The following is a 27,742-nucleotide window of genomic DNA, read 5'->3' as shown; positions in this document are numbered from 1 at the left end:
TCCCCGTGTCTGCTTGGGGTTTTCCCGGGTCCTCCGGTTTCCTACCACTCTTCAAAATGTAGGGCTTGTTAATTTGGTGTAATTGGATGAAATGGATTTAAATTGCTTCTCCTGTGCTGTAAATAAAATAATGAAATTATATTCCATTGTGGAAAGGTCGATTTACTTTCTGATCCAAATGGATTCTTATGACAATCTATGTTCAATTTATCAAGTGTAGATTGTGATGTTGGCCAGTATAAATTTAACTTACAACATGGTAGAAGCTGATTCTGGCCATTAACCTACAACCCTGCATGTTCAGAATGGTGAAAGGAAACTGGAGCGCCCGGAGGAAAACCCATGCAGACTTGGGGAGAATGTACAAACTCCTTGCAGACAGCACCAGATTCGAACCCTGGTCACTGGTCCTTAATAGTCATGCTGCCCCAGGAGTAAGCATCCACAGGCAATATATAACATTCCTGGATGCTCTGGCTTAATCCTAGGCTCATGAGCAATTTCATACTTCACTTTTATTTTACATGTTCCAGTCATCTTCTGGGCCAAGAGAGATTCTTATCATTGAGTTCATTCCTTGTACTGGGTCCAAAGCCAGTTTGAGCTGTGAACCGAACTATCCTGGGCCCTCTCCCTCTGTCATTTCTCTTTTCCTCTTCTACCCTTCCACCTGTATCCACCTGTGTGCCTGTGCACCTCTCCTCCTGCCCCTTCCTCCCTTCTTTCTTCCTCTCACCCACCTTTTTAATCAGGAGCCTGACTGTTCTTGCTCAGACCTGACGAATGGCCCAGGTTACCCTTTACTTCTGACCTGCTGAGTGTCTCTAGCATGTTTGTGTATTGCATTTGCAGAATTTTTTTGTTTAAAACCAATTTCCTTGATGTTTTCTTTATTCCTGTGACTCTTTTAACATTTATATTTAGAAATGGGGTGTAGTTATTAAACTTCCAAGAGAAAGTGGAAGTCCAATCCCAGATCCCTCCAGTTCACTGATGTTCAGGAAAGGAAATCTACCTCCCATTCCAGGAGTGGCCGATGTTTGATTCTGTCACCACGTCAACATGATTGACGCACACTGAAATAGCAGCGTAAACCCCTTAGAGTAGGCATTAAACCCATCCAACTTTTCAATATTTGGAAAAAATGAGAGCAGAAGTTTTTTGTACTACCAATAAGTAGCAATTCTGTCTCGCTCACAGAAAAAGAATATCAGGGTTGTCTTTGATGTCATGTATGCACTCTGAACTTTGAGGTATCAAATGACCTCCTCAAACTAACACCATCAAAAGATGCATTCTATTTCCAAAATCTTGCTGGCCACCTTCAAATGCTAACATTGGGTGTGTTTAGAAGCTATTTAGTACATGTAAAGTGGCTGTTACAGAACTGCAGTTTAATGTTATTTTTATCCCTTATCGTCCAAGCCTGATTTTCATCGTGCTGCGTTATTTTTTTCCAGAACAGCTGTGGAATATTTTCTTAAATGAATAGCCCATCCGAGCTATTACTTACCTTAAAGAAAGGTCATTGCCACTGAATTTGAAGGGGGGAATTTGTCCAGGGATGTGCTATTTGTTCTGGCTGTTATGGGAAACAGAAACTATCTCAGCTTCCCCAATTGTAACCCATACATTAGTGGCAGAAGCAAATGCAACAAGATAAGTCAATGCTCAGTGATCACCTTCCTTTTCTGCACTGTGTTTGACATTTCGCAGCCTGGTGCCACATCTATTGACAAACCTAAATTCATTATCAGTAAGAAGACAATAATAGATGTTGTTTGATGTACAAAGCTTCTTCCTGATTAAAGGAACTGTTGAATTGGGATGTGATTAATAAATTCTAACCTATCTGTAATGTACAGAGTCACAACCTGACTGAGAACCAACAAAGATACCCAAGTACATTGAAAACATTTATTCTTTCCACCTGATCCACCACTTATAGAAAGAAACATCTCCAGTGCATTCATTAAAAGTGACCTTCTTGAAGTTCTGTTTTGGGTAGAAAGAACATGACAATCCACACCATTGGCAAATCCACCATTTATGTTATATCGGTTTGTTGTCAGTCATGGCTCACTATTTAGTACATCACGGTTCAGAGTCCAAAGGTTGGCAGTTCAAATCCGGCTGATAACTAAGGGTAGAGGTGTGGAGATGCTTCATTGCTGGAGATGCTGTTTTTCAATGAGGCATGGGCAGATGAACGTAAAAGACCCCATGACTCTTGAAATGGTGGGTGGGGAGGGGGGCAGGAGCAACAGTTTCTCCACAGTATCCTGGGTGATATTTAACCCTCAACCAACATCTCATCAACAAATTATGTGCTGTCACTTTGCACTTATGGGAGTTTGCTGCGTACAGTTCGATTTCTAACAGTGTTAGCAAATACTGAACTGGTTGTAAAGTACTTAAAGCAATAAGATTCCTTAAAGGGTGTTATTGTAAACACACAATTTTCTTCTGTTAGCTTATGGCCATTGCAGTTTTACAGCCTGGTTAAACCACATTTCCGTTTCTAGGTATGACTGTGTTCCATTTTTACTGAATTCTGCAGCTTCTGTAAAGCTGTGGAGACACATTATGGTTATGGTTCCTCCTTTTAAAAATGTAAGGAGAGCATTACATGATCAGTGAGATTATTTGCCTTGGGGAAATGTTTTTGCATGAATCTCTTACTTAATGTTATTTTTAATTACTGTAGCATTATGAACAATAAACTTTAGAGCTAGCCCTAATCTAAATTTAGAATTTACGATGAGGTGGAGATGTATTGTGTTAATTATGTACCATTAAATCTTTCCAGCACAGTGGTTTTTTTTAAATTCTTTCATAACAAACATGAATTGAATCATGGCCCTTGTATGAATTCAGACGTACCTTCAAATAGATTAAACAACTCTTGTTCCATAACATGTTTTAAGAATTAAAATCTGCAGGATTATGTCATACGTTTAATCACTTTAATTCTGCAAAGAGCATAAACTATTACAGCGATCTTGGTTCGAATCCATCTTTGTCTGTAAGATGATTGTACATTCTCTCTCTGTCTGCGTGGGTGATCCGGTTTCCTCCCATCCTCCAAAAACTTACACGGATTGTAGGCTAATTGGTGTATTTGGGGGGCATGAGCTCATGGGCCAGGAGGGCCCTATTACCAGTGCTTTTAAAAGAAGTTTTACTGTTCAGGACAATGGAGAGCCCACATATGGAGTATTGTATGCAGTTCCGGTCACCCAGTGATAGGAAGGGTGACGATCAACTGGAAAAGGTTCAGAAAAGATTGACAATCATGTTATCAGGAATGGAGGGATGAATCACATGGAAAGACTGGATTGGCTGGGGAGCCATTTTTTAAAAATCCTGGAGCATAAGAGGCTGAAGAGTGACCTTCTAGCATTTCATAGAAATCGTGAGGGGCATAGATAAGGTCATTAATTATCATATATTTCAGCATACAGGTTGAGTCTTTAAGCCCTCAAAAAGCACTCAAAAATCAGGGGTCTACTTGCATGCCAGATACAAAAATGAGACCTTAAATTCAACTCAAAAAATTGGCATATAAGATGACACTGAAAGTACCTCCCCTCCGCCCTAACCCACCCAGACATTTTACATTGTAGAGCCCAAGATCCCCACTGCTGCCCGGGAGCCAACATGTTGCTATGGTTCCTGCACTAGCACACTTGGGCTGCGAGGTGGCCTCTTCAATGCAGATGGCACCTCACCCAATGTTGAGAATGGAGTCACCAACTCCAGCTACAGCCAATGTGGAAGACTTTGACCCAGTTCCGTTTGGCATCTTCCCAGCCAGAAACAAAAGTGTTTTATTCTTAACTTTTTTTTTACTTGCTTAATTTACAGATTTGTTACTTGGCAATTGGGGCATTGTAACAAAGTATGGCCTGTTGCTCGGAGGCCCGGACATCAGTCTCTGGCACATTCCTTGCAGAAAATTAGGGGTTCGACTTATACACCCGATATATGATAAAATCATGAAAATGAAGCTGAATATGGGGAATCATCTAAAGGTCGACTTATATGCCAAAATATACCGTATACCATTTTTTTTCCTTGGGTAGGAGAGTCTAAAACTTGATGGCAGTTTAAGGTGCGAGAAGGAAGTTTAAAAGGGACTTGAGGAGCAACTTTTAGACTCAGAGGCTGGGAGGTGTATGGAACGAGATGCCAAAAGATATGGTCGAGTAAGATACATTATCAATGTTTAAAAGACAATGAAAGGAAAAGAAGATTCAGAGGGATAAATGATCAAAACACCAGCAAATGGAACTATCTCGGGTAGACAACTTGGTCATTGTAGAAATAGTTGGAACAAAAAAAAATGTTTTGCGTCATCTAACTTCATGGCTCCATTGGAGCTCGATCCAGCAGTGATATCAACTATGCAAAGTTAATCCAGCTCTTCGTCTTACTGAAAACTGTTTAACTTGGTGAAAAATGCAGAGTGCAGATAAATGTCCCATGCACCTGCGCAACAGTCCACTTCCTGAACATATTGTTAATGCAATGCCGCTCATTACTTGCTTGGAGTCAAAAATATGGTGGCATTACATTGATAATCATAACATTTCTATAACTATGTGGGAGAAAAAACAGCAATCATGTTTCTGGAGCAGTTTATCTCTCCGCATTGATTGTCCTTTCAAGAAACATCAATTTGCATTTAAATAGCACAACAAACAGAATAAACATTCCACGGCCCTTTGCAGGACCATTACCAATCATAATTTGGCACTGAACCAATTTAAAAGGTATTAAAACAGGCAACCCAAAGCATGATAAAAGAGTGAGACTTCAAAGAGTACTTTAAAAGAATGAAGCAAATGAAGACACGTTTCCCGAGGAGAAAATGAGGGTGGGTGCAGCAAGCCAGAATTGGGGAGCAGAGAGACTGGGGAGACATTTGAAAACAAACTATGATTTTCCTGCTGATGTTGATAATCAGTGGCAAGCTTATCCTGCACCAAGAAAACAAACTGGAAAAGACAAGTTTTGGATGAGCTGACTGCAGGCAAGTAGGATGAGATTGATCAGCACAGACAAGTTGACCCAAAGGTCCTGTTTCCCTGCAGTAGGACTCCATGGACCATGGGATGATATCATGTTTTTGTTCATCTTCTAACTTCGACAGTAGAGCGTACGTTGTAAACTCTTTCAGACTTGACATTCTGTCAACAATTTGGTGGAATGGCCACCACTGCCAGCTGAATTTTGCCTGCTTTAATAAGCTTGTATTGATCATTTTTGGTGGGCCATGAAACATGAGGTTTTCTCCCTTAATAATTAGTCCATGAACAGCCTCTGAGATGGTTACTCATTTTATACAGCAGCTGTCCGGAAGGATGCGATGGAGAGGATATTCATCAGTATATCGACTGCCATGGGCATTTCAGTCATGAGGAGAGACTAGAGAGGCTGGTCTGTTTAACCTGGAGTGGGGCAGGTCCAGAGCGGACATTATTAAGCTGTATAAAATTGAGGGGTATTGACAGAGTAGGTTGAAGGAATTTTTTCCCCATAACAGAGAGAGAATAAAATTGGAGATCATTGGTTCAGGGTAAGGGTAAAACATTTTGCAGCGATCTAAGGAGGGTCTTTTAATCTAAATAGTTGGGAGTACCTTGCCTTGTATCAGCATAGAAAGATTAACACTGAAAAGGGACTTCTCAATGCTTAGAAAGAGTCTCATTAGGCTACCTCCTTCATTCTGAATCTGCAGACATCAAACTCATATACAGTAAAAAAAAGTGTTTAGCACCTGCGGCAATTGGTAGATGCTGAATAAGTTTATTTGCCAATTGCTTGAGATTGTGCATTGCGTGAATGGTGAACTAACCACTAGGGGGTGCCAATTTTAAATTCTTGTCTTTTTTTACCTATTTATTTTCTGCAATTATTTTGCCAATTGCTTGAACTAGAAAACATTTGGTAGCAAGACCTGAGAAGGTGTATTTACCAAAAGAAAAAGTGTTTAATAGTGATCAGACCCAATGAATATCCAAGGGTTCTTCACATGGAGTCCTTCCAAATGACGTCAGGGCCTAGTTGAGGAAAAACCAACTAAGTGGAATGTTCTTTACCTTCCTGGTGGATTTCTCACATATAAGGTGGCAACTTTCTCTAGAAAGTTTTAATCATTGAATCATAGAGTTGGACAAGACAGAACAGGCCAGCCCAACTCATCAATGCCAACCAAGATAACATTCTGGGCTTGTCCCATTTGCCTGCATTTGTTCCTTCTATCTCTTAATATCCATACATCTGTCAAAATTTATTTTGATCATCAAGATTGTGCCTGTCTGATAGTTTACTTTGGCAGATTATTCCACATATGGACCACCGTCTGAATGGAAAAAATGTAGCCCCTTAGATACCTCTTAAATCTCTCCCTTCTCACCTTATACCTGTGCCATCCAGAGTCATAAAGTCATACAGCACGGAATAGGCCTCTCGGCCTAACTCATTCACACCAACCAAGTTGAGAGTCTGGCCCAGGCCCATACCTGGATTTGGTCCATATACTTTCAAGCCCTTCCTATCCATAAATCTGTCCAAATGTCCATAATTTTCCCCAAGGCTTTTCAGGAGACAAGGAACAATGGGAATAAAATCAGAAAATACCGATGATCAGGTTTGACAACACCCGTGGAGCAGGAAACAGAGCTAACAAGGTAGATTATTCACCATGGTCTCTAATAGATCTGCTTGTGGATTTGCCACTGCTCAATCGTTCCCAACTGGAGGCAGTGGTGAGGTTTCGAATCAGCAGAGCAATGTTCACTGCTCACCTGCACTGGTCCCACTCTTCTTGAACTAATAAGGTGGCAGAAACTCTGCAGAGGCAGAGAAACTCACCATCAGATCCACCGGGCCTGCAGCAAGCTAACCTGGAAAAAATTCAGTGGTCCATTAAAATCAAAGGAAGCAGACAGTTTATTAGAGAAAACAAGCAGAGCTTATGAAAGCAGAGAACACGGGAAAAACTCAGCAGGCCAGGAAGCATCTGTTGAACAAGAAATCAAGTAAATGTCTTGGGTCAAAGATCCAGTCTTCACTGATAGTGTTTCTTCTTCGATAGATACTACCTGACCTGTTGGGACATTCCAGCAATTTTATTTTTATTTTGGATTTCATCTTCAAAACAATAAATTTCATGACATGATCATTTCGAGATTATTACTGGCTGTAAGTTATTTTCAATGTTTGGATTGTTTTAAATGCCTGTGCTTGTTATTACCCTTTGAATGTCAGTTCTTTTTCACCATTTAAATTTTATTTAAACTTCATTGGACATTTCGCCAACTTGTGAATGATAATGTGAACCAAAACAGGCATATAATTTAAACAAAAGCCAGTACATTTGGGTCGGGATCTTACTGGCTGTCATTGTGGTTCTATAATTGTATTCAGGGACAAGTGTCAGAGTTAAACAGGAAAGTCTTCAGACACTGATTGTAGTGTAATATGCAACATACTGAAGAAACACAGCAGGTCACACAGCATCGAGAGGAAGCAAAGGGCTGTGCCCTGAAGAAGTTCTCTTCCCTGCTTTTTACCAATACCTTGAAGCAGGGCTCAGGCCCAATACATCGGCAATATATCTTATGGATGCTGCGATACTTTGCTCCAGCATTACTATTTCTTTCTTCAAAGGGAGTTTCTCTCACTGCTCTGGATCCGCCATCCCAGCTGCTGTCAAGCTCAATGACCATGCACGCACCCAGACTCACTTCCTTTAGGCCTGTGCACCTCCCTAATTCCCTTTCCCCCTGCCTTCAGGTTCCTTCCATCTTTTTGCCTTTATCTTGATGAAGGGCTCAAGCCTGAAACATTGGTAATATCTCTTCGCCTCTTTCTGACCTGCTGAGTTTACCCAGCACATTTGTGTATTGCATGTGTCAGGGACCCTGCCCTATTGTACATTGCCATTCATCTGGCCAGGCAGACCACACAGTAAGGAGTCCTCTGCTCAGGTGGCAAGTGAACTCTAATCACAGGGCAGGGAGATTGATAGGTTCTTGAGAGAGTGATGGGTTCTTGATTAGCCAGGGCATAAAAGGTTATGGGGAGAAGGGAGGGCAGTGAGGCTGAGTTAGAAAAGGAATCAGCTCATGATTAAATGGTGGGGCAGACAAGATGGGCTGAATAGCCTATTTCTGCTCCTATGACTTTTGGTCTACCACTTCTGGTTGATGGTCTGTCATCAGAACACAGTTGTTGCTAGAATTTGCATGTTTTATTTGTATTTATTTGATGGCAATTGCAGCTTATGCCAGCATTTATTGTTCCTCCCTGAGAAAGCAGAGTTAAGAGTGCTAGTTGATCTGGATACACATCTCAACCAAAAGTGTGGACATCACAGTTAGTGTAATGGTTTGTGCAACGTTATTACAGTGCCAGTGATCAGGTTCGAATCTGGCACTGTCTGTGAAGAGTTTGTACATTCTCCTCGTGGCCTGCATGGGTTTCCTTCAGGTGTTCCGGTTTCCTTCCACATTCCAAAGACGTATGGGCTCATGAACCAGAAGGGTCTGTTACAGCGCTGCATCTTTAAATTAAAATAGAAGGAGATAAACATGGTTAATTTCCTAACATCAAGGATGTTGTTAGTATTCTTATCATAATTTGATATTTTTTTTTATCTGACCGAGAATAACTTTTATTTAGTTCCACATTGAGACTCGTAATGAGATACACAATAGGCTCTTCACCCATTAAGTCTGTGCTAACCATCAACAATCCTAATTCTACTTTAATTTCAATTTTAATTCTCCCACATCTCCTAAGATTCTTCCACCAGCTGCATACTAGGTAGGTAAATTAAACTCTTTTTTTCTTCTTTGGGATGTGTGCGAAACTGGAGCATTGGAAGAAACCCAGACAATCACTGGCAGAACTGTGTAAATACCTGAACTTAAATTTCCCAACTTCAATCAAATGATTCAAAATCATGAAAAATGTGTGTGTTACACTCATTGCTTCACTCTGCTACCATTGGGAAAGAGGTACAAGATCCTGAGGATGAACTCCCAGCACAAGGACAGCTTTTCCCCCCTGCCATCTGATTTCTGAACAGTCATCGAACCACAGACATGACCTCTCACTTTCTCTTCTTTTTCATTAATTAATTTATTTTTAAATGTAATCTTATTGCAATATTTGACTGTAATGCTGCCTCAAAACAACAAATTTCATGACATGTTCAAGGCAAGATGGAGGAGAAAAGAAATTATTTAATAATTTATTCAGAGCAGATAGATTAAAAAAATTCAGTTCAAAACAACGCCTGAATTGAAACCAAATTTGTAATGAATTTTTGACAACCTAACTGCCTATTAATTTATTTGCCTTTGCCAAGTAGAATAGCCAGAGCAAATTTGTTAAAATCTTTCAGCTCCGTGGATGTCCATTTTGGGCAGCCTGATTTATCTATGTAATGATCGCGTTTTTCATAAATGGGGAGAAAAGGATATCATTTCATTTTTTTACTTATTTGTAGATGACTATTTTATGACTTTTGAGCATTTGTCACATAAACTTAATCTCCCTAATTTCCATTTTTTTAGATATTTAAAAGTTAGATATTTTCTGAGAAACCAAGTTCTCCTATGATAATAATTATATTGACTTTTTTTTGTTAAATTCTTGTCAAAAGTGTTTAATAGGAATCATTTATGCATTAGTTTCTAAAATGCATTGTGTTTCTATGAATAAAATTAAGAGCACTTCGGAGAGTGACTTACAAACTATTCTTTCTAAGGATATATGGACCAAGTGTTTTAAAATTGGTCCATTCCTCTTCCATTTGTACACGACATTTACTTATTCAATTCAAGAGAGAACATAGAACACATTTATTCAAAGATAAATTAGCTAAGATTTTTCTACTATCAACCCTTTATGTGACAGGTGTCATTATGGGTTTTCCTCCTTATTTCATATGTTTTGGTCCTATTCAGCATTAGATCACTATTGAAGGAAATTTTTAATGCATTTTCTCATATTTTCTCAGTTACTATTCAACCTCATCCCATTACAACTTTATTTGGTGTGGTGATAGAAAATAGTCGATTATCGGTATTGGATTGCAATGTGATAGCTTTTTCCACTTTAATGGCTAGAAGATGCATTTTGCTCAGATGGAAGGACTCTGTCACTCTCAATGATGCACAATGGATGACCCAAACCTCGAGAAGATTAGATGTAATGTTTTGAAGACTGAAGTTAAGTTTGATAAAATGTAGCACACTTCTATTGAATATTTTAATGCTTAATGAATAATACAATGACTTACTATTTAATATATAACATATGAAATGTTTATGATCACTTCCTGAACTTATTTACATATAAGGTGATTCACCAACGTACCGTTACCCTTTTGGTGATTTAAGTTGTCCCAGCGGCTTTTTCTTTCTTTTTTTTAGTTTAGGGGCTATAGATTAAGGATTAGTTAGTTATAGTCTTGTTTCTTTTGTTTTTTTATCTGCAGGAAAAAATAAAATTAAAAAAAAAATTTCATGACATGTTCATGACAGTAAATTCAGATTTTGATTCTGACACGAGATAATCGGTGGGATCCCTGCTGAATCTTGTCTACGTCCTTTGTCATAGGTCAAGGAAGTTCATGAATTTTGTAGAAACCTGCCTGGCGAAGAACTACCTGCACCGCCCTTCGACTGAAACCCTGTTAAAACATTCATTCGTTCGTGACCAGCACAATGAGCGCCAAGTTCGGATAATGCTGAAAGATCATATTGACAGGACCAGGAAGAAGAAGAGTGAGAAAGGTAACACGTTCTCAAACTGAGCATTTTAATTCTCATGTTAACCTGCTCTTCCCATCACACATGTAAATAAAAATCAAAAAGTTCTGACAAAGGATCTTGGACCTGAAATTGGGTCAAGATTAGATTGTGCAGCCTGTAAACTCCTGAATGTTCTTTGAAATATATATACATCAGCTGACATGATAAAACTTAACGTATCGAGGTATTGTTTTTCTTTCAGTGATTTTTGCCTGAAATGCTCTCCCTGCTTCCACCAACTCAAGCAGAGTTTTTGATCTGTGAGAGTGGGAATTTGTTTGAACTGAAATCTCAGCTGCATTTTCACTTTAAGATATACAGCACAATTTCAAACCTATTTTTTTTTTATTCAGCCTCCAAATCTGAGTCAAAAAGCAAACCCTAACCCACTTGCTTGTAACATGAATTAAACATATTGGTTATGTAAATCCATATATTTTCAATGTGGCAAATCTGTGCAGGTCTCTAGACAGAAAGGTTACACAATAGTACAAAAGATCAACATGTTGCAGCTGCAGGAAATCTGAAATAAAAGCTGGAAACACTCAGCAGGTAAGGCAGCATCTAGGAAAAATTAAATTGGTTTAACATTCGAGGCCACACTATTCAGAAGAAGGTTCAAAGTTCAAAATGTATTGTCAGAATACTTACAGGACATCATACAGAACCCTAAGATTCTACTTGTAAGTTGTGAAAACTGTACTCAAGAAAAAAATACATTATTTTTAAAAATGTAAACAATCTGGCTGTGCAAATACAGAAATAAAATAATATTGTGTAATAATGTGCAAAGTAAGACCCCTTAATTGAGACTCTGATTGAATTGTACCACATACCTTGGTACAACATTTGACAAGGACATTCATGGTAGGTTGATCCAGAAGGTAAAGTTGCATTGGAATCTCAGTGAATTGTTTGGATTAGGACCTGGATGGCTTACAGAAGACAGAGGGTAGTGGGGGAGGGTATCCCCCTGGCTGGAGGTCCATGACCAATAGTGTACTGTTGGAAACCACGCTGTTTATACACACACACACACATAAAATCACAGACAACCGCATGCACACACATAGATAAATGCGCACGCACACACACACACACACATATGTATGTGTGTGTATTATATAGATATATCTTTGGCTTGGCTTCGCGGACGAAGATTTATGGAGGGGGTAAAAAGTCCACGTCAGCTGAAGGCTCGTTTGTGGCTGACAAGTCCGATGCGGGACAGGCAGACACGGTTGCAGCGGTTGCAGGGTAAAATTGGTTGGTTGGGGTTGGGTGTTGGGTTTTTCCTCCTTTGCCTTTTGTCAGTGAGGTGGGCTCTGCGGTCTTCTTCAAAGGAGGTTGCTGCCCGCCAAACTGTGAGGCGCCAAGATGCACGGTTTGAGGCGTTATCAGCCCACTGGCGGTGGTCAATGTGGCAGGCACCAAGAGATTTCTTTAGGCAGTCTTTGTACCTTTTCTTTGGTGCACCTCTGTCACGGTGGCCAGTGGAGAGCTCGCCATATAACGATCTTGGGAAGGCGATGGTCCTCCATTCTGGAGACGTGACCCATCCAGCGCAGCTGGATCTTCAGCAGCGTGGACTCGATGCTGTCGACCTCTGCCATCTCGAGTACTTCGACGTTAGGGATGAAAGCGCTCCAATGGATGTTGAGGATGGAGCGGAGACAACGCTGGTGGAAGCGTTCTAGGAGCCGTAGGTGGTGCCGGTAGAGGACCCATGATTCGGAGCCGAACAGGAGTGTGGGTATGACAACGGCTCTGTATACGCTTATCTTTGTGAGGTTTTTCAGTTGGTTGTTTTTCCAGACTCTTTTGTGTAGTCTTCCAAAGGCGCTATTTGCCTTGGCGAGTCTGTTGTCTATCTCATTGTCGATCCTTATATCTGATGAAATGGTGCAGCCGAGATAGGTAAACTGGTTGACCGTTTTGAGTTTTGTGTGCCCAATGGAGATGTGGGGGGGCTGGTAGTCATGGTGGGGAGCTGGCTGATGGAGGACATCAGTTTTCTTCAGGCTGACTTCCAGGCCAAACATTTTGGCAGTTTCCGCAAAGCAGGACGTCAAGCGCTGAAGAGCTGGCTCTGAATGGGCAACTAAAGCGGCATCGTCTGCAAAGAGTAGTTCACGGACAAGTTGCTCTTGTGTCTTGGTGTGAGCTTGCAGGCGCCTCAGATTGAAGAGACTGCCATCCGTGCGGTACCGGATGTAAACAGCGTCTTCATTGTTGGGGTCTTTCATGGCTTGGTTCAGCATCATGCTGAAGAAGATTGAAAAGAGGGTTGGTGCGAGAACACAGCCTTGCTTCACGCCATTGTTAATGGAGAAGGGTTCAGAGAGCTCATTGCTGTATCTGACCCGACCTTGTTGGTTTTCGTGCAGTTGGATAATCATGTTGAGGAACTTTGGGGGACATCCGATGCGCTCTAGTATACACACACACACATATATATACATACACAGATGCATACACACATATAAATATATGCAAATACACACACACATATATATATATACATATATACGTATAAATATACGCACATACACACACATATACACACATACACATAAATATACACACACACACACAGATTTACATATACACACACAGATACACATGCACATACATGTAAATATACGCGCACGCACATACGCATATACACACACACTATATAAATGACTTGGCTTGAAGAGTCGCCAGGTGGGTTAGTAAGTTTGTGGATGGCACAAAGATTGGTGGAGTTTTGAACAGTCTACAAAGCTATCAGAGGATGCAGTAGGATAGGTTAGAAAAGAAACTTACCAGGATGTTACCTGGATTAGAGTGTATGAACTGTCAGGAGCAGTGGACAAATTTGGGTTGTTTTCTGTGGAGCATCAGAGGCTGAGAGGAGACCTAATAGCTGAATGACCCAACCTTTCCTCTATCCATCTCTGCAATTCTCTCACTTCCTCACTCATTCTCCTCCCTAAAATTTTGTCTTTCCCTCGCAACCCTTCCCTCATCTCCATCACCTTAATTGTGATCTTTTTCCAAATACTCCCACCACACCAGTCTCATCAATCCCTACCCCAAGATCCTCTTGCCTCCTCTCCCCGCTCCCTCACCACAACTTTAATTATTCTTCCCTCACTGATGTGTCTTTGGAATGTGGAAGGAAATCAGAGCACCTGGAGGGAACCCATGCAGAAACACAGAGAACATTCAAACTCCTTACAGACTGTGCTGGATTCTAACCCTGGTTCCTGGTGCTGTAATAGTTTCGGGCTAGCCTCTACACTAACCATGCTGCCTTGAGAGCAGCCTGAATTTGTCTTTTATTTTGTTGGGGTTCATACATTGTGTGCCAATGGGGTTCTCTTGCGGGATTAATTGGTGTCTGAATGATTCCTGGTGCAGATGGGTGGGGGAGAGCCACAATGGAGTTGATGGGCAAATGAGGGGGTGCAGGTTGCAGGGAAATAACTGGGGAAATGTAATTAGTGGAATTGCCTTCAATGGGCTCAAAGTCCTCTTTCTTTGAATATGACAATGCAAATGCCCTGCTGTTATCTTGTACTGCACTGGATTTACCTTGTTCCCCACGGGTTTACTGTGACAGGTACTATATATGAACAGGGTGTCTCAGCTCGTTGAATGTCTCCTTCCTCTGATGTTGAATTTAGTTGCTTGCCTCTTCTTTCCAATGCATCAGGGTGGAATGAGTCCCCAGTGCAGTATTGGTAAAACCAGACAGATTGCACAGGAAGGAGCAGAACACAAACAAACCTAATCTTCAGATCGTTCAGCTGCTGTTCTATGGCTTATTGTTGCTCTACACTGAGTAGGGCTTATTAAGTGCCAAGTCTATTAATTCCTCCATATCTCTTTTATTGTCAACTTCAACTGTGCCAGCAACATTCGTAAAGTCTGTTTTAAGACCTTGTTTTTGCCTTTGCAGTAATCTTCAATGAATTTAATTTGCACACTCTTTGACAGCTTTGGATCATTGAGTAGCCCGCATGTCCTGGGGAATAGAGATAATGATTTAAACCCACTCTCCTCCAAATCTGTAGCAACCCAAGCACAAAGAACTTGTACTGCACTGTTATGTTCAGAATAGGTTTGATGGGTTAAAAAAAATCAAGGCTGAACATGTGTTATGTACAAATAGTGGTCTTTATTTACACACAGGGGAATTCACAATATGGGCACACACTCACAGACTTGCATACACAGCACACAGGCATAGTGTACCGAAAAACGAGGGTTAAACCTGTTCAGTGCCCACCACCAACAGGCACGGTATACTATAAATGAGGGTTTAACTTGTTCAGTACCCACCACCAATAGGCACGGTATACTGATAAATGAGGGTTTAACTTGTTGAGCACCCACAACCTACAGGCACAGTATACCATGGAACAAATAAATAAGTACATACACATAAACCTAGTCTCCAGTCTAGTTCCTGCTCATGATCTGGGATGGGCCCAATGCTGTCGGCACTCCAGAGCTGCCTGCAGCGTGGAGCCTAGCAATGATCGCAACTAAGAAGAACATACATATAAACCTGGTTTCTAGCATTGACCATGTCTTGGGATCCAGGACTGGTCCATTGCAGTTGGCCCTCCAGTGCTGCCTGCAACCTGGGCTTCAGGGATGATTTGAAGACAGCAGCAAACAAGGAGAAAGAGAAAACAGAATGCACATGCTACTTTTTGAATGTAGGACCTGCCCACGTTCGGCTGCCAGAGCCAATCGTGCGTCAGCCTCATGGATGTGCAGATCTGACCCTTAATTGGCTGGTGAGGTGACTTACCACAAGGCTCCAGCAGGAGAGGTCACGTGACCTTATGCAATCCACACTCCAACCAGGTTCCAGACAGAAAGGCTACATGACCCTCCACAATCCACACCACATACACTGAGAGAGGTGCATCATTGCTGCACATTGGACGTTCACCTGCTCTTTTAGATGGGTTTAGAAGTCCACAGATACTGTTCAAGAGAGGAACAGGGGAATTATCCCTGTGATCTTGACTGATATTCATCTCTCAATTAATATCACCAACATACTGGTGTCTTCCAGCATCAAAACAGGTTCTTCATACCATCTTATCCATATCTATCATGTTACCTTCCTGAACTTGTCCAATTTGCCCACATTTGGCCCATATTCCCTCCAAACCCTTCTGATATATTCACATCTTGAAATATCTTTTAAGTGTTGTAATCAAAACTGCCTCTACCGCTCCTCTGGCAGCTCGTTCCATACACCCACCATCCTTTGTATGAAAAACCTGCCACACTTTAATGTTTGCTTTCTCACCTCAAACTTATGCCCTCTCATTTTAGACTGGGGAAAAAAAACTGTGACCTTCCACCTTATCTCTGCACTAGCTCTGTAAAGTCACCCTTCTCTTCTCTCTTGAGGGAAACAGACCCAGCCTATGCAGTCTCTCCTCATAACTCACCCCTTCACACTCTCTCATTCCCTCCCATAAGCCTATGCTCTCTCCAGTTGGCTTGTTCACCTTGATCCCATGTCCTTTTCGTAAAATATTTTTTGCAGAACTAGTTTGCATATTTTTATATTCAGCCATATATCCTAGTTTGCAGACACTGCCTATTCCAAAAAGAGGAGGGTTATTGCAGATGGACAAGAGCTAACACAGCTGATTAAAGCCCAACCTTAATTTTTATTTTTTTTATTTTTCACACTTTGAACCATATCAATCAAAATACACACAAACATTTCCCTCTTGAATATACACAGTGTCATTTTCTCCCCTTTTTCCCCCTTCCCTTCCCTCCCTCCTTCCCACCCCCCCCCCCTCCAAACCCATTAAACGTTCAACATATACAATACAATAAGCCCATTAAACAATGTCATCACACTGAAAATAAACAAGAAAATCTACTGTTACACACTTGGTCAGTTCATTTCGTCTTCTTCTCATTTTATCATTTTAGGGGATGGAGGTCTGCGGTAGGCACTCTCTGTTGTGTTCCATGTACAGTTCCCAAATTTGTTCAAATAATGTGACTTTATTTTTTAAATTATATGTTATTTTTTTCCAATGGAATACATTTATTCATTTCTATATACCATTGCTGTACTCTCAGGCTCTCTTCTGATTTCCAGATTGACATTATACATTTTTTTGCTACAGCTAAGGCTATCATAATAAATCTTTTTTGTGCTTCATCCAGTTCGAGGCCTAATTCTTTACTTCTTATATTACTTAGAAGAAAGATCTCTGTATTTTTTGGTATGTTGCTTTTTGTGATTTTATTTAATACCTGATTAAGATCTTCCCAAAACTTTTCCACTTTCTCATATGCCCAAATTGCATGTACTGTTGTTTCCATTTCCTTCTTACAGTGAAAACATCTATCTGATACTGTTGGGTTACATTTTATTTAACTTTTGGGGCGTGATATATAGCCCGTGTAACCAATTATATTGTTTCATGCGTAACCTCATGTTCATTGTATTTTACATAGTTCCGGAGCATAGTTTATCCCATATTTAATTTTTTATCTTTATGTTTAGATCTCGTTCCCAATTTCGTTTGGGTTTACAGCTTATTTCATCATTTTCTTTCTCTTGCAGCTTGATGTACATGTTTGTTATAAATCTTTTAATTATCATTGTGTCTGTAATCACATATTCAAAGCTGCTTCCTTCTGGTAACCTCAGTCTGCTTCCCAATTTGTCCTTTAAGTAGGTTTTTAGTTAGTGGTATGCAAACATTGTACTGTGAGTTATGCCATATTTGTACTTCATAATAAATTATTTCCCAAAAAACAATTTTCTATTCTTTTAATCACTTTTCTCTCCCATTCTTTAAAGGAAAGGTTATCTATTGTGAAAGGGATTAGTTGATTTTGCATCAATAATAATTTTGGTAGTTGGTAATTTGTTTTTTTCCTTTCTACGTGAATCTTCTTCCAAATGGTGAGCAGATGGTGCAGTACTGGTGAACTTCTATATTGCACCAGTTTTTCATCCCACTTATAAAGTATATGATCTGGTACCTTCTCCCCTATTTTATCTAGCTCTATCCTGGTCCAATTTGGTTTTTCCCTTGTTTGATAAAAATCTGATAGATATCTTAATTGTGCTGCTCTATAATAATTCTTAAAGTTTGGTAGCTGCAAACCACCTTGTTTGTACCATTCTGTTAATTTACCTAGCACTATCCTCGGTTTCCCTCCTTTCCATAAGAATTTCCTTATTGTTTTCTTTAGCTCATTGAAGAATTTCTCTGTTAAGGGAATTAGTAATGTTCGAAATAGGTATTGTATCCTTGGGAAGATATTCATTTTAATGCAATTTACCCTTACTATCAGAGTTAGTGGTAAATCTTTCCAATGTTCTAAGTCATCCTGTATTTTCTTCATTAATGGCTGATAATTTAATTTGTATAGATGGCCTAGATTATTATCTAGTCTAATACCTAGGATTCGGATTGTTTGTGTTTGCCATTTAAATGGTGATTCTTTTTTAAACTTTGTGAAATCCGCATTATTCATTGGCATTGCTTCATTTTTATTTGCATTGATCTTGTACCCCGATATTTCTCCATATTCTTTTAATTTCTTATGTAATTCTTTTATTGATAATTCTGGTTCTGTTAAGTATACTATGATGTCATCTGCAAATAGGCTGATTTTATATTCCCTCTCTTTTATTTTTTCCCATTTTATTTTATTTTCTGTTCTTATCAGTTCTGTCAGTGGTTCTATTGCTAAAGTGAACAGTGAGGGAGATAGTGGACATCCCTGCCTAGTTGACCTGTTTAATTTAAATTGGTTCGATTATATATCCATTTACTGTCACCTTCACCATTGGATCCTTATATAATGCTTTTATATAATCCTTATATAATCCTCAACATGATTATCCAACTGCACGAAAACCAACAAGGTCGGGTCAGATACAGCAATGAGCTCTCTGAACCCTTCTCCATTAACAATGGCGTGAAGCAAGGCTGTGTTCTCGCACCAACCCTCTTTTCAATCTTCTTCAGCATGATGCTGAACCAAGCCATGAAAGACCCCAACAATGAAGACGCTGTTTACATCCGGTACCGCACGGATGGCAGTCTCTTCAATCTGAGGCGCCTGCAAGCTCATACCAAGACACAAGAGCAACTTGTCCGTGAACTACTCTTTGCAGACGATGCCGCTTTAGTTGCCCATTCAGAGCCAGCTCTTCAGCGCTTGACGTCCTGCTTTGCGGAAACTGCCAAAATGTTTGGCCTGGAAGTCAGCCTGAAGAAAACTGAGGTCCTCCATCAGCCAGCTCCCCACCATGATTACCAGCCCCCCCACATCTCCATCGGGCACACAAAACTCAAAACGGTCAACCAGTTTACCTATCTCGGCTGCACCATTTCATCAGATGCAAGGATCGACAATGAGATAGACAACAGACTCGCCAAGGCAAATAGCGCCTTTGGAAGACTACACAAAAGAGTCTGGAAAAACAACCAACTGAAAAACCTCACAAAGATAAGCGTATACAGAGCCGTTGTCATACCCACACTCCTGTTCGGCTCCGAATCATGGGTCCTCTACCGGCACCACCTACGGCTCCTAGAACGCTTCCACCAGCGTTGTCTCCGCTCCATCCTCAACATCCATTGGAGCGCTTACATCCCTAACGTCGAAGTACTCGAGATGGCAGAGGTCGACAGCATCGAGTCCACGCTGCTGAAGATCCAGCTGCGCTGGATGGGTCACGTCTCCAGAATGGAGGACCATCGCCTTCCCAAGATCGTGTTATATGGCGAGCTCTCCACTGGCCACCGTGACAGAGGTGCACCAAAGAAAAGGTACAAGGACTGCCTAAAGAAATCTCTTGGTGCCTGCCACATTGACCACCGCCAGTGGGCTGATAACGCCTCAAACCGTGCATCTTGGCGCCTCACAGTTTGGCGGGCAGCAACCTCCTTTGAAGAAGACCGCAGAGCCCACCTCACTGACAAAAGGCAAAGGAGGAAAAACCCAACCCCAACCAACCAATTTTCCCCTGCAACCGCTGCAATCGTGTCTGCCTGTCCCGCATCGGACTTGTCAGCCACAAACGAGCCTGCAGCTGACGTGGACTTTTTACCCTCTCCATAAATCTTCGTCCGCGAAGCCAAGCCAAAGAATCCAATTAATATATTTCTCTGGTAGGTTGAACTTCTGTAATACTTTGAATAAATAATTCCATTCTACCCTGTCAAAGACTTTCTCTGCATCTAAAACAACAGCCACTGTTGGCGTTTTATTTCCTTGTACTGCATGGATTAAGTTAATAAACTTACAAACATTGTCCGTTGTTCGTCTTTTCTTAATAAATCCAATTTGATCTAGTTTTACTATTTTTGGTATACAGTCAGCCAATCTGTTTGCTAATAGTTTTGCTATTATCTTATAATCTGAGTTAAGTAGAGATATTGGTCTATACGATGCTGGCGTTAGTAAGCCCAAACTTCAGGCAATAATTCGTTCTAATTTATTTTCTTTTTTTTTCCAAATATTTTTATTGATTTTTAATACAGAACTTATACAGATAATATAATTCAATAAAATGATATGGATAATTGTACAAAATTGATAAAACATTCAGTATAACCAAAACATACTTAAGTTGTAAATCATATCAATAATTCGTATTCAAAGTGCTAAAGAACTAATAACAAAAAAAGGAGAGAGAAAAGCACAACAAAAAAAGAAAAAAGAAAATAGTAAAAATGACAAAAACTCAAGCCTCTGCCTAACAACATTGCCAGATGCTGAATGTGATTAATAGAAAAGAAAAATGTAGGTCGAAAAATAATGAGGAAAATAATGGAAAAGCTATGAGTCAGACAATTTAATTACATTGAGATGAAATTATAAAGTAAGAAAGTGAGTCAAGAATGACCCCTGTAGTGTCTAAAATCTTATATTTGAATTATTATGGACCCTAGAAGCTATCTTACACAGTGGTTCTTGACACTGACACCAGCTTCACTGTGGTCCTTTCTCTTCACTAGATGAAACAGAGTACGAATACAGTGGAAGTGAAGAAGAGGATGATGGGTTGAATGAAGATGAAGGAGAGCCAAGGTAGATGGTTTATTCTCTCCTATGTGTATTCAGTTCCTTTTTGACTTATTATTAAATCTGTTCCATGCAGTATTTTCCAGCCCATACCAGTTTGATTTGGATAATGAAGGAAATTCCCAAATTTCAAGTGAATTATATTCACAATTCCATATGAGATTGTTCAGTGATTCAGGATTGTACAAGGGAACTGTTTGTTACTGAGGAAATGATCAACAGTAGAAGAATATACAGTTCCTAGTGGTGAGGTACTGAACAAGTATCCTGAGACCTAGATTTAATCTGGAGACATGATTTCAAATCCCACCATGCCACTCTGAGGAATATAAATCCAATAATTTCATGAAACTGAAGATTAAACAAATGCTGGGATGGTAGGATTTGAAATCATGTCTCCAGATTAAATCTAGGTCTCAGAATACCATTTTTTAAAAATGGGACTATGGCAAAAATTTGGTTGCTTATTGATTTTTCAGGGAGGGGGGATCAACTGATTAGCTCATTGGTAACTCCAGATTCACTAATATGGTTCACTATTTTCTGAAATGGCCAATTCAGAAAGAATGCATGAACATTAGCCTTTCCAGTGAGAAATGAATAAATGGCGGGAAATATTTTTCATCTGATCAGATTAGTTGTGCTTGAGATTGTTTGTTCATTGTTGTTGAATGCAAGTGATCTCATAATGAATTCACTGCATTTGAAATGCCATGAATATTTCCCTTTGAGGACTGAAAGCTAAAAGGAAATTAAATGAAAATATTTACAATTATATTCATAGAGAGGCACAGTCGCAGACCCTTCAGCCCACTGAGTCTGCACCAGTCATCAAGTTCTTCTACCAATTCTATCTAACCTCTTTATTCTCCTGACATTCCCATCAACTTTCCCCCAGATACCAGGCATCACCGACTCCACCCACTTAAGGTGCCTGACCTACCAACCCATGTATTTTTTGGAATTTGGAAAGAAGTTGGAGCAACATATGGAGTCACATAGAGATCATGCATACTCCACATAGGCAGCACATGAGTCACGATTGAGTCAGGGTCACTGGAGCTATGAGGCAGCAGTGCTTGCAAGCTACATCAAACTGATACGCAGAACACAATGCATCAGAGGACTCGGTGGATTGAACTGCATCACAGGTCTCGTATCATCCACAGGAGGCAAAGATATATTACCAACGTTTTGAGCCTGACCACTTTGCCAAGGTATAAGCAAAAAGCAGGCAGGCATCTCAATAAAGACAGAGAGAGAAAGGGGGAAGAATAGGAGGGGGAGGAGTCCAGACTAACAGACAAAAGGTGTTAATTGGACATGATAGGAGGAAAGGTGAGAATTGATTTTGGATTTGTGAATGGAGGCCAAGGTAAAAGGGAAGAGAGAACTAAAGGAAAGGAGACAGGGGGATGAGGGTGGTGGGTGGTTTTACAAAAACCAGAGAAGTAAATGTTAATGCCATCTAGTTGGAGGGTGCCCAGACAAACAATGAGGTGTTTTTCCCCCAATTTACGTTTGGTCGCTGTCTGGCACTATATGAGACTGTGGGCAAGCATGTCAACAAAGGAATAGGATGGGAAAATGAAATGGGTGGCCTCTCCCCTTCTCTGCCCAGTTTGTCCTGCTGCCAAACAAAGGCCTTATTTACAATGCTTTACACTTAACTTGTTTGGCATGACTTAGTTGATCCTAATCATGAGTGTTGAAGGTATTTCTATCTCCAAGACTGATAATTATGCTCAATAACCAAGCTCTCAAAGCTTGCCACAATGTAGGGCCTCACAGGCACCTCAGCCACATCTATTCACTCACTCACTGATGCACAGCTGAGGCAGTGTGTATCATCCATAGGGTGCAGTCGCAACTCACCAAGGCTACTTCCAAACCCACCACCTCCACCTACTGGAAGGACAAGGTCATGAAACACATTGAGGCCAGCACCCCTGTGGAAATTCCCCTCCAAGCCACACACCGTCCTGTCTTGGAAATAAATCACCATTCATGCACCATCACAGGATCAACACCCCAACAATATTGTGATTTAGTCTCTGTAGTGGTTCACGAAGGCAAATCCTCACTGCATTCTTGAGTGCATTCAGGCCTGAGCTCACCCTGTGAAGACTATGCACCTTGAATGAGGGAGAGAAAAAAATAAAACTCTTTAAAGTACAGGTTCCTGACCACCCAGTCCTGAGTGATTGCACCACAGCCAAAATAAGCCTTCCAAAGCCTTGTGCGATTGGTGTGAGGACATTTAAGTGAATTGGGCAGCACTCCCCTCAACCAGTATCTGTACATGTGCGCTTCTCTCAGGCTAAAGAATTGTGGATTAATTCTCTCATGCCTGTAGCCTTTCCCTTGGGGAGTGTTTCAGAATCGAAGAAATGGGCTCCCACACTGGTTATGTTGATTCTGAAATGGCTGATGGGGATTGTGAGGGACCAGACTCTGAGATGGGTTGTTTGCATGAGAGGTTGCTGATGGCAACCCCTGAGCCTCTGAACCACATTCCACAGGCCAGGTCTGAAAGCTGTGATCTTCTGGAGCCACAGCAGACTGTATGTGATCTTCAGGTCTGCTTGCCTCAGATGTTCATTGGATAATTTTGCTGGGTATTCAACAAGAACCCAAAACTAAGATAAACGAACCCATCCAGAGACCATCTTACAGTGCACAAAAGTTGATTTTTTTCTTTGCCCATCGACCCTGAACCAGCTCTCAAAAGGGAGTCTCCATTTGGTTCCCCTCCTTCCCATACTTCTTTACACAGAGACTAGTGGGTGTGTGGAAAGGGGTTGGTTGGGGCAGGTACTATTGCAACTTTAAAGAAAAAAAATTGGACCGAAACTGGATGGGATGGGTTTAGAGAAATATGTTCAAACACAGGTAGATAGGACTAGAGTAGGCAAGTTCAGCTGAAGGGCCTGTTTCCACATTGTATGACTCTCTGACACTATGGCTCCTTATCACTTAGCCCTGCATATGTTCAATTCTCTTTTCAAGTTAATCTGTCACCAGAGAACTGGGGGGTGAATGAAGTCAATAAACAGTCTATGCTTTACATCCATGAACATACTGATCAAGGAACAAGCTTTTCTTCTAGATTTTAGTGAATGTTCTACTCTAATTCAGTTCTACCTGAAATGCTGACACCCTCGTTTATTCCCGTCCATGGTTAAACATTCACCTGGTACAATATTAACTCCGCAGCCAAAGCGCAGCAAAATGTAGACATTTTTGCAGAAAACTGGATAAACTTCCAGTGTGAATGAAACATTTGAAAATATATATTATCTTTCCAGTTGTTGGATCATTTTATAGAACCTAAAGCTAGCATTAGTAGTATTCAGCTTCCTACCAACCACAGCCCCACACCCGTGAGGTCCTCATTATGTCCTGAATGTTGCCCACTCTGTTCTCTCACCATCTGGATAACATGGTCTCTGCTGTCCGCTCAGCTCCATCGTGAACCAGCCGGGCGAGTCGACCCTGCGGCGAGAGTTCCTGCGTCTGCAGCAGGAGAGCGTGAGCCGTGTGCCATCGCAGCAGCAGCTGAGGGATCACGAACAGTACAAGAAGCACCTCTTGGCGGAGAGGCAGAAACGGATTGACCAGCAGAAGGAGCAGAGGAGGTGGCTGGAAGACGTAAGGATTTAACCATGGTGCTCCGTTCACTCTGGTCTCACTTGTTTTGGTTTTTTTTTAATTTACAATACGGTAGAAGATGATTCCGGTCATTGAAACCTGTCCCGCCCGACCCCTGTGTGTTTTGGTGGGTGGGAGAAAACGTGAGCATCTGGGGAAAACGCTATTGCGACAAAGGGTGGAAGAAAAAAACTCCTTTCCGTCAGCACCGGATTCTTTGGCACGGTAATAGTGTTATGCTAACCACTAAGTTAATTTTGCTGCACTTCATTTAGTCTGCTGTTGGGCTGCTGGTCCACCAGCCTAGTGTAGAGAAGGGGTGGGTGATGCCACCTCCCAGTTCGCCCCTTCTCCCCAGTATGTCTCATGTCAGATGAGAGGATGAGAAATTCAAGTTGCATTGTGTCCTGTCAACAATAACTCCTGCCTTTGTGTTTCACCCCCACTGGATGTTAAATCAAAACTCATTTGAACAAAATCATACATAACTTCCACATCCACCTCAAAGAAATCCAAAACTATTATTCAACTAATAATGTATTTCTGATGTATCGTCACTCATCCATTGTTGAAGATCACCCATCGTAATCAATATTTAATTCATTCTCTTTGGTTCTTTCAAGCACCCACCATTTTTTTTCCAACAACTTTAAACTTGTTTGATCACTAATTTTTTTTTAGATGAAAGCTCATCAATTCAAAATGTTAATCCTTCTTCATCCAAAGATCCTGCCTGACCTGTTGAGTACTTTCTGGGTTTTTTTTTAATTTTAATTCATCATTTTTTTTCTTAGACGTGATGCCTTATAATTTGCCTCTTTTAGAAATTAAACAATACAGGAGTCTACAATCTCTCCGGACATGAATCACAAAATGTTATGAAGAATTCTTTTCGTGGTTGTGAGGGGGAGTTGTGAATGATGGGACAGGTTTGTCTGTGGTGAGGAGTTGCTGTTGTATGGCAATGCACTGCAAGTCCAACTGGCTGCCACGTGATGCAGATGTCTCTTTTGTCAGTCAATGCAAGAAACTGCAGGTGTAATCGAAGAGAAGCTGGAGGAACTCAGTACAGTACCTCTCTGTACAGGATCTCAATCCGAATCATTGACTGGCATCTCTCCATGCTGAGTCCCTCCAGTTTCTCATAGGTTGGTCCCTTCAGTGGGTGCCTGGCCTTGTCATTGGCATTCAGATATGAGCAAGAATGACAGCACTTGACCATTAGACTGAAGCAGAGGGTAACACAAGAAAATTGAGTGCAGTGACACACTGAGGAACTTACAGATGTGCTGGAGAAACTCAGCAGGTCACGCTGCATCTTTGCAAACATGCATCTCTGTTTATGATCTTGGATTTCAGCTGTGCCAGGTCATTGTGTACCCTAGCACAACAAATCTTGTCTCCACCAAGATTATTCAACAACATGGGCAGCAAGGGGTAGTGGCTCTGCATTCACTAGTGTCACAGTTTTAAATTATTTTTAAAATGTTTAATTTTTAAAAAAATTGACATAAACTCAATTAACCTACAAACCAGAGCATCCAGAAGAAATCCACGCAGACACGGAGAGAACATACAAACTCCTTTGTGACAGTACCAGATTTGAACCTGGATCACTAGCGCTATAATAGCATCTCACTAACCGCTACAATAACCATGCCAGCCCAAATTCTCAGCCTTGTTTCAGATCGATAACACGTGTGACTGGCAAATATCAAGAGTTCTAGATTCAGGACATGTGTTTTAATCTCAGCAAAATCACTGGGGAATTTAAACAAAATTCTTGCATTAGTAACGCAATAAATGAAAGTGCTGGAGAAACTCAACAGGTCACACTGCATTTATGGGAAGATTTGGGCCTGAGCCCTACATCAAGGTATGAGCAAAAAGCAGACAGGCGCCTGAATAAATTATTGCGAGGTGTAAAGGAGAAGAGGGAGTGAAGGGGCATGGAGAGGAGGGCAGCCAACAGGAGGCTGGGAGAGAACAAAAAAACCTGAAAAGTTATAGTGGGATGGGGCAGCTCTCTGAACAGAGACGGAAGGGGTGGGGGTGGAGAACTGGACGAAAGAGACAGGGACAGGAACGAGAGAAACTCCAGAGAGGGTATAACAGAAACTAGAAGTTGATGTTAATGCCGTCTCGTTGGAGAGTGGCCAGACAGAACAGTAAGTGTTTCAATCACAACATCTGCAGACTTTTCTGTTTAACTTGTATTTGGAAAAGCTGTCATAAATCTCCAGATTATCACAACCTGCTTTATCATTATTCTTCTGGCATCCTTACTGAGATTTCCTAAAACAAGTGGTTGACTTCAACTTTCTCCTTAGTTTAGGGATAACAGAAGATAGGCACTAAATATTGGAATTAACGATGATTCCCACTCCTCATTAATAAAAAAATATCTAAATAAAACTTGTCATTTCAAAACACCATTGAAGAAGATAGCATGAAGCTTCAAAAGATAATTTAATGCATTTTTAAAAGGTAGGAGGATTATGTTTTGTGGATCAGATTAAAATCAAAAATTTGCTTGGATCTGGTTGTTTTTATATTATCCAAAAAAATTCCACTATTATCCAGAAGCAATTGCACCCCAGATTCAACTGTAATGGGAGATAAGAGGGCTTAGTCTAAGATAATGACAAAGGTATATCGTACTTGTATCTCAATATTAATGATAGGATTCCTCGTTACCTTTACCCTTCATGGTTTTGGATCTTCAGATTGATTTCCGAACTGCACGAGCTCTGGGTTTTGCCCTCTGTCCATCATGACAGATTAAGCTCTGATGCTTCTAGACTGTTTGCATGAAGTTACACTTTTGTGCAATTTAATGCCCTCTTTACAAACCATAAAGCCTTGTGATGGTGTTGCTGATGAGGTGAGCTCCTTAACGTGGACTGAAGAATCGGATGTAGATTTCCATGTACCAAATCGGGGCATCCCAACTTTGACCACTGAAACCCAGTGTCTTCTTGTTTGGAGCAGTAAGCTTTGCTCCACTGACCTCTTTGCCAAAGGAAGAGCTTTCCAAGCCAGTTATATGCAGTGAGCTTCTTTTCTCTGAACTCAGTTCCTGTGGATGTTGCGTGACCTGCTGAGTTTCTCCTGCACTTTTGTACTCGACCCCAGCATCGGCAGATTTTACAATTTTACTGCCCTTTACT

The 27,742-nt window shown here is 40.9% G+C and overlaps 1 protein-coding gene across 6 annotated transcripts in view; it reads left to right on the top strand.

Annotated features, from left to right (window-relative positions):
• Window positions 1–27,742, top strand: part of LOC138740600 (mitogen-activated protein kinase kinase kinase kinase 4) — a 270,004-nt gene that overhangs the window by 124,499 nt on the left and 117,763 nt on the right. For all 6 annotated transcript variants that reach the window (XM_069893467.1, XM_069893469.1, XM_069893466.1 and 3 more), the window contains exons 10-12: window positions 10,639–10,814; window positions 20,855–20,927; window positions 24,386–24,572. In XM_069893467.1, coding sequence (XP_069749568.1) covers window positions 10,639–10,814; window positions 20,855–20,927; window positions 24,386–24,572 — 436 coding nt within the window. The remainder of the gene's footprint in view (window positions 1–10,638; window positions 10,815–20,854; window positions 20,928–24,385; window positions 24,573–27,742) is intronic.

This window comes from Narcine bancroftii, chromosome 8 (genome assembly GCF_036971445.1).
Source record: "Narcine bancroftii isolate sNarBan1 chromosome 8, sNarBan1.hap1, whole genome shotgun sequence".
NCBI classification, from domain to species: domain Eukaryota; kingdom Metazoa; phylum Chordata; class Chondrichthyes; order Torpediniformes; family Narcinidae; genus Narcine; species Narcine bancroftii.
Note: the sequence above shows the minus strand (reverse complement) of the source record. Positions and strands in the feature narration are given on the sequence as shown.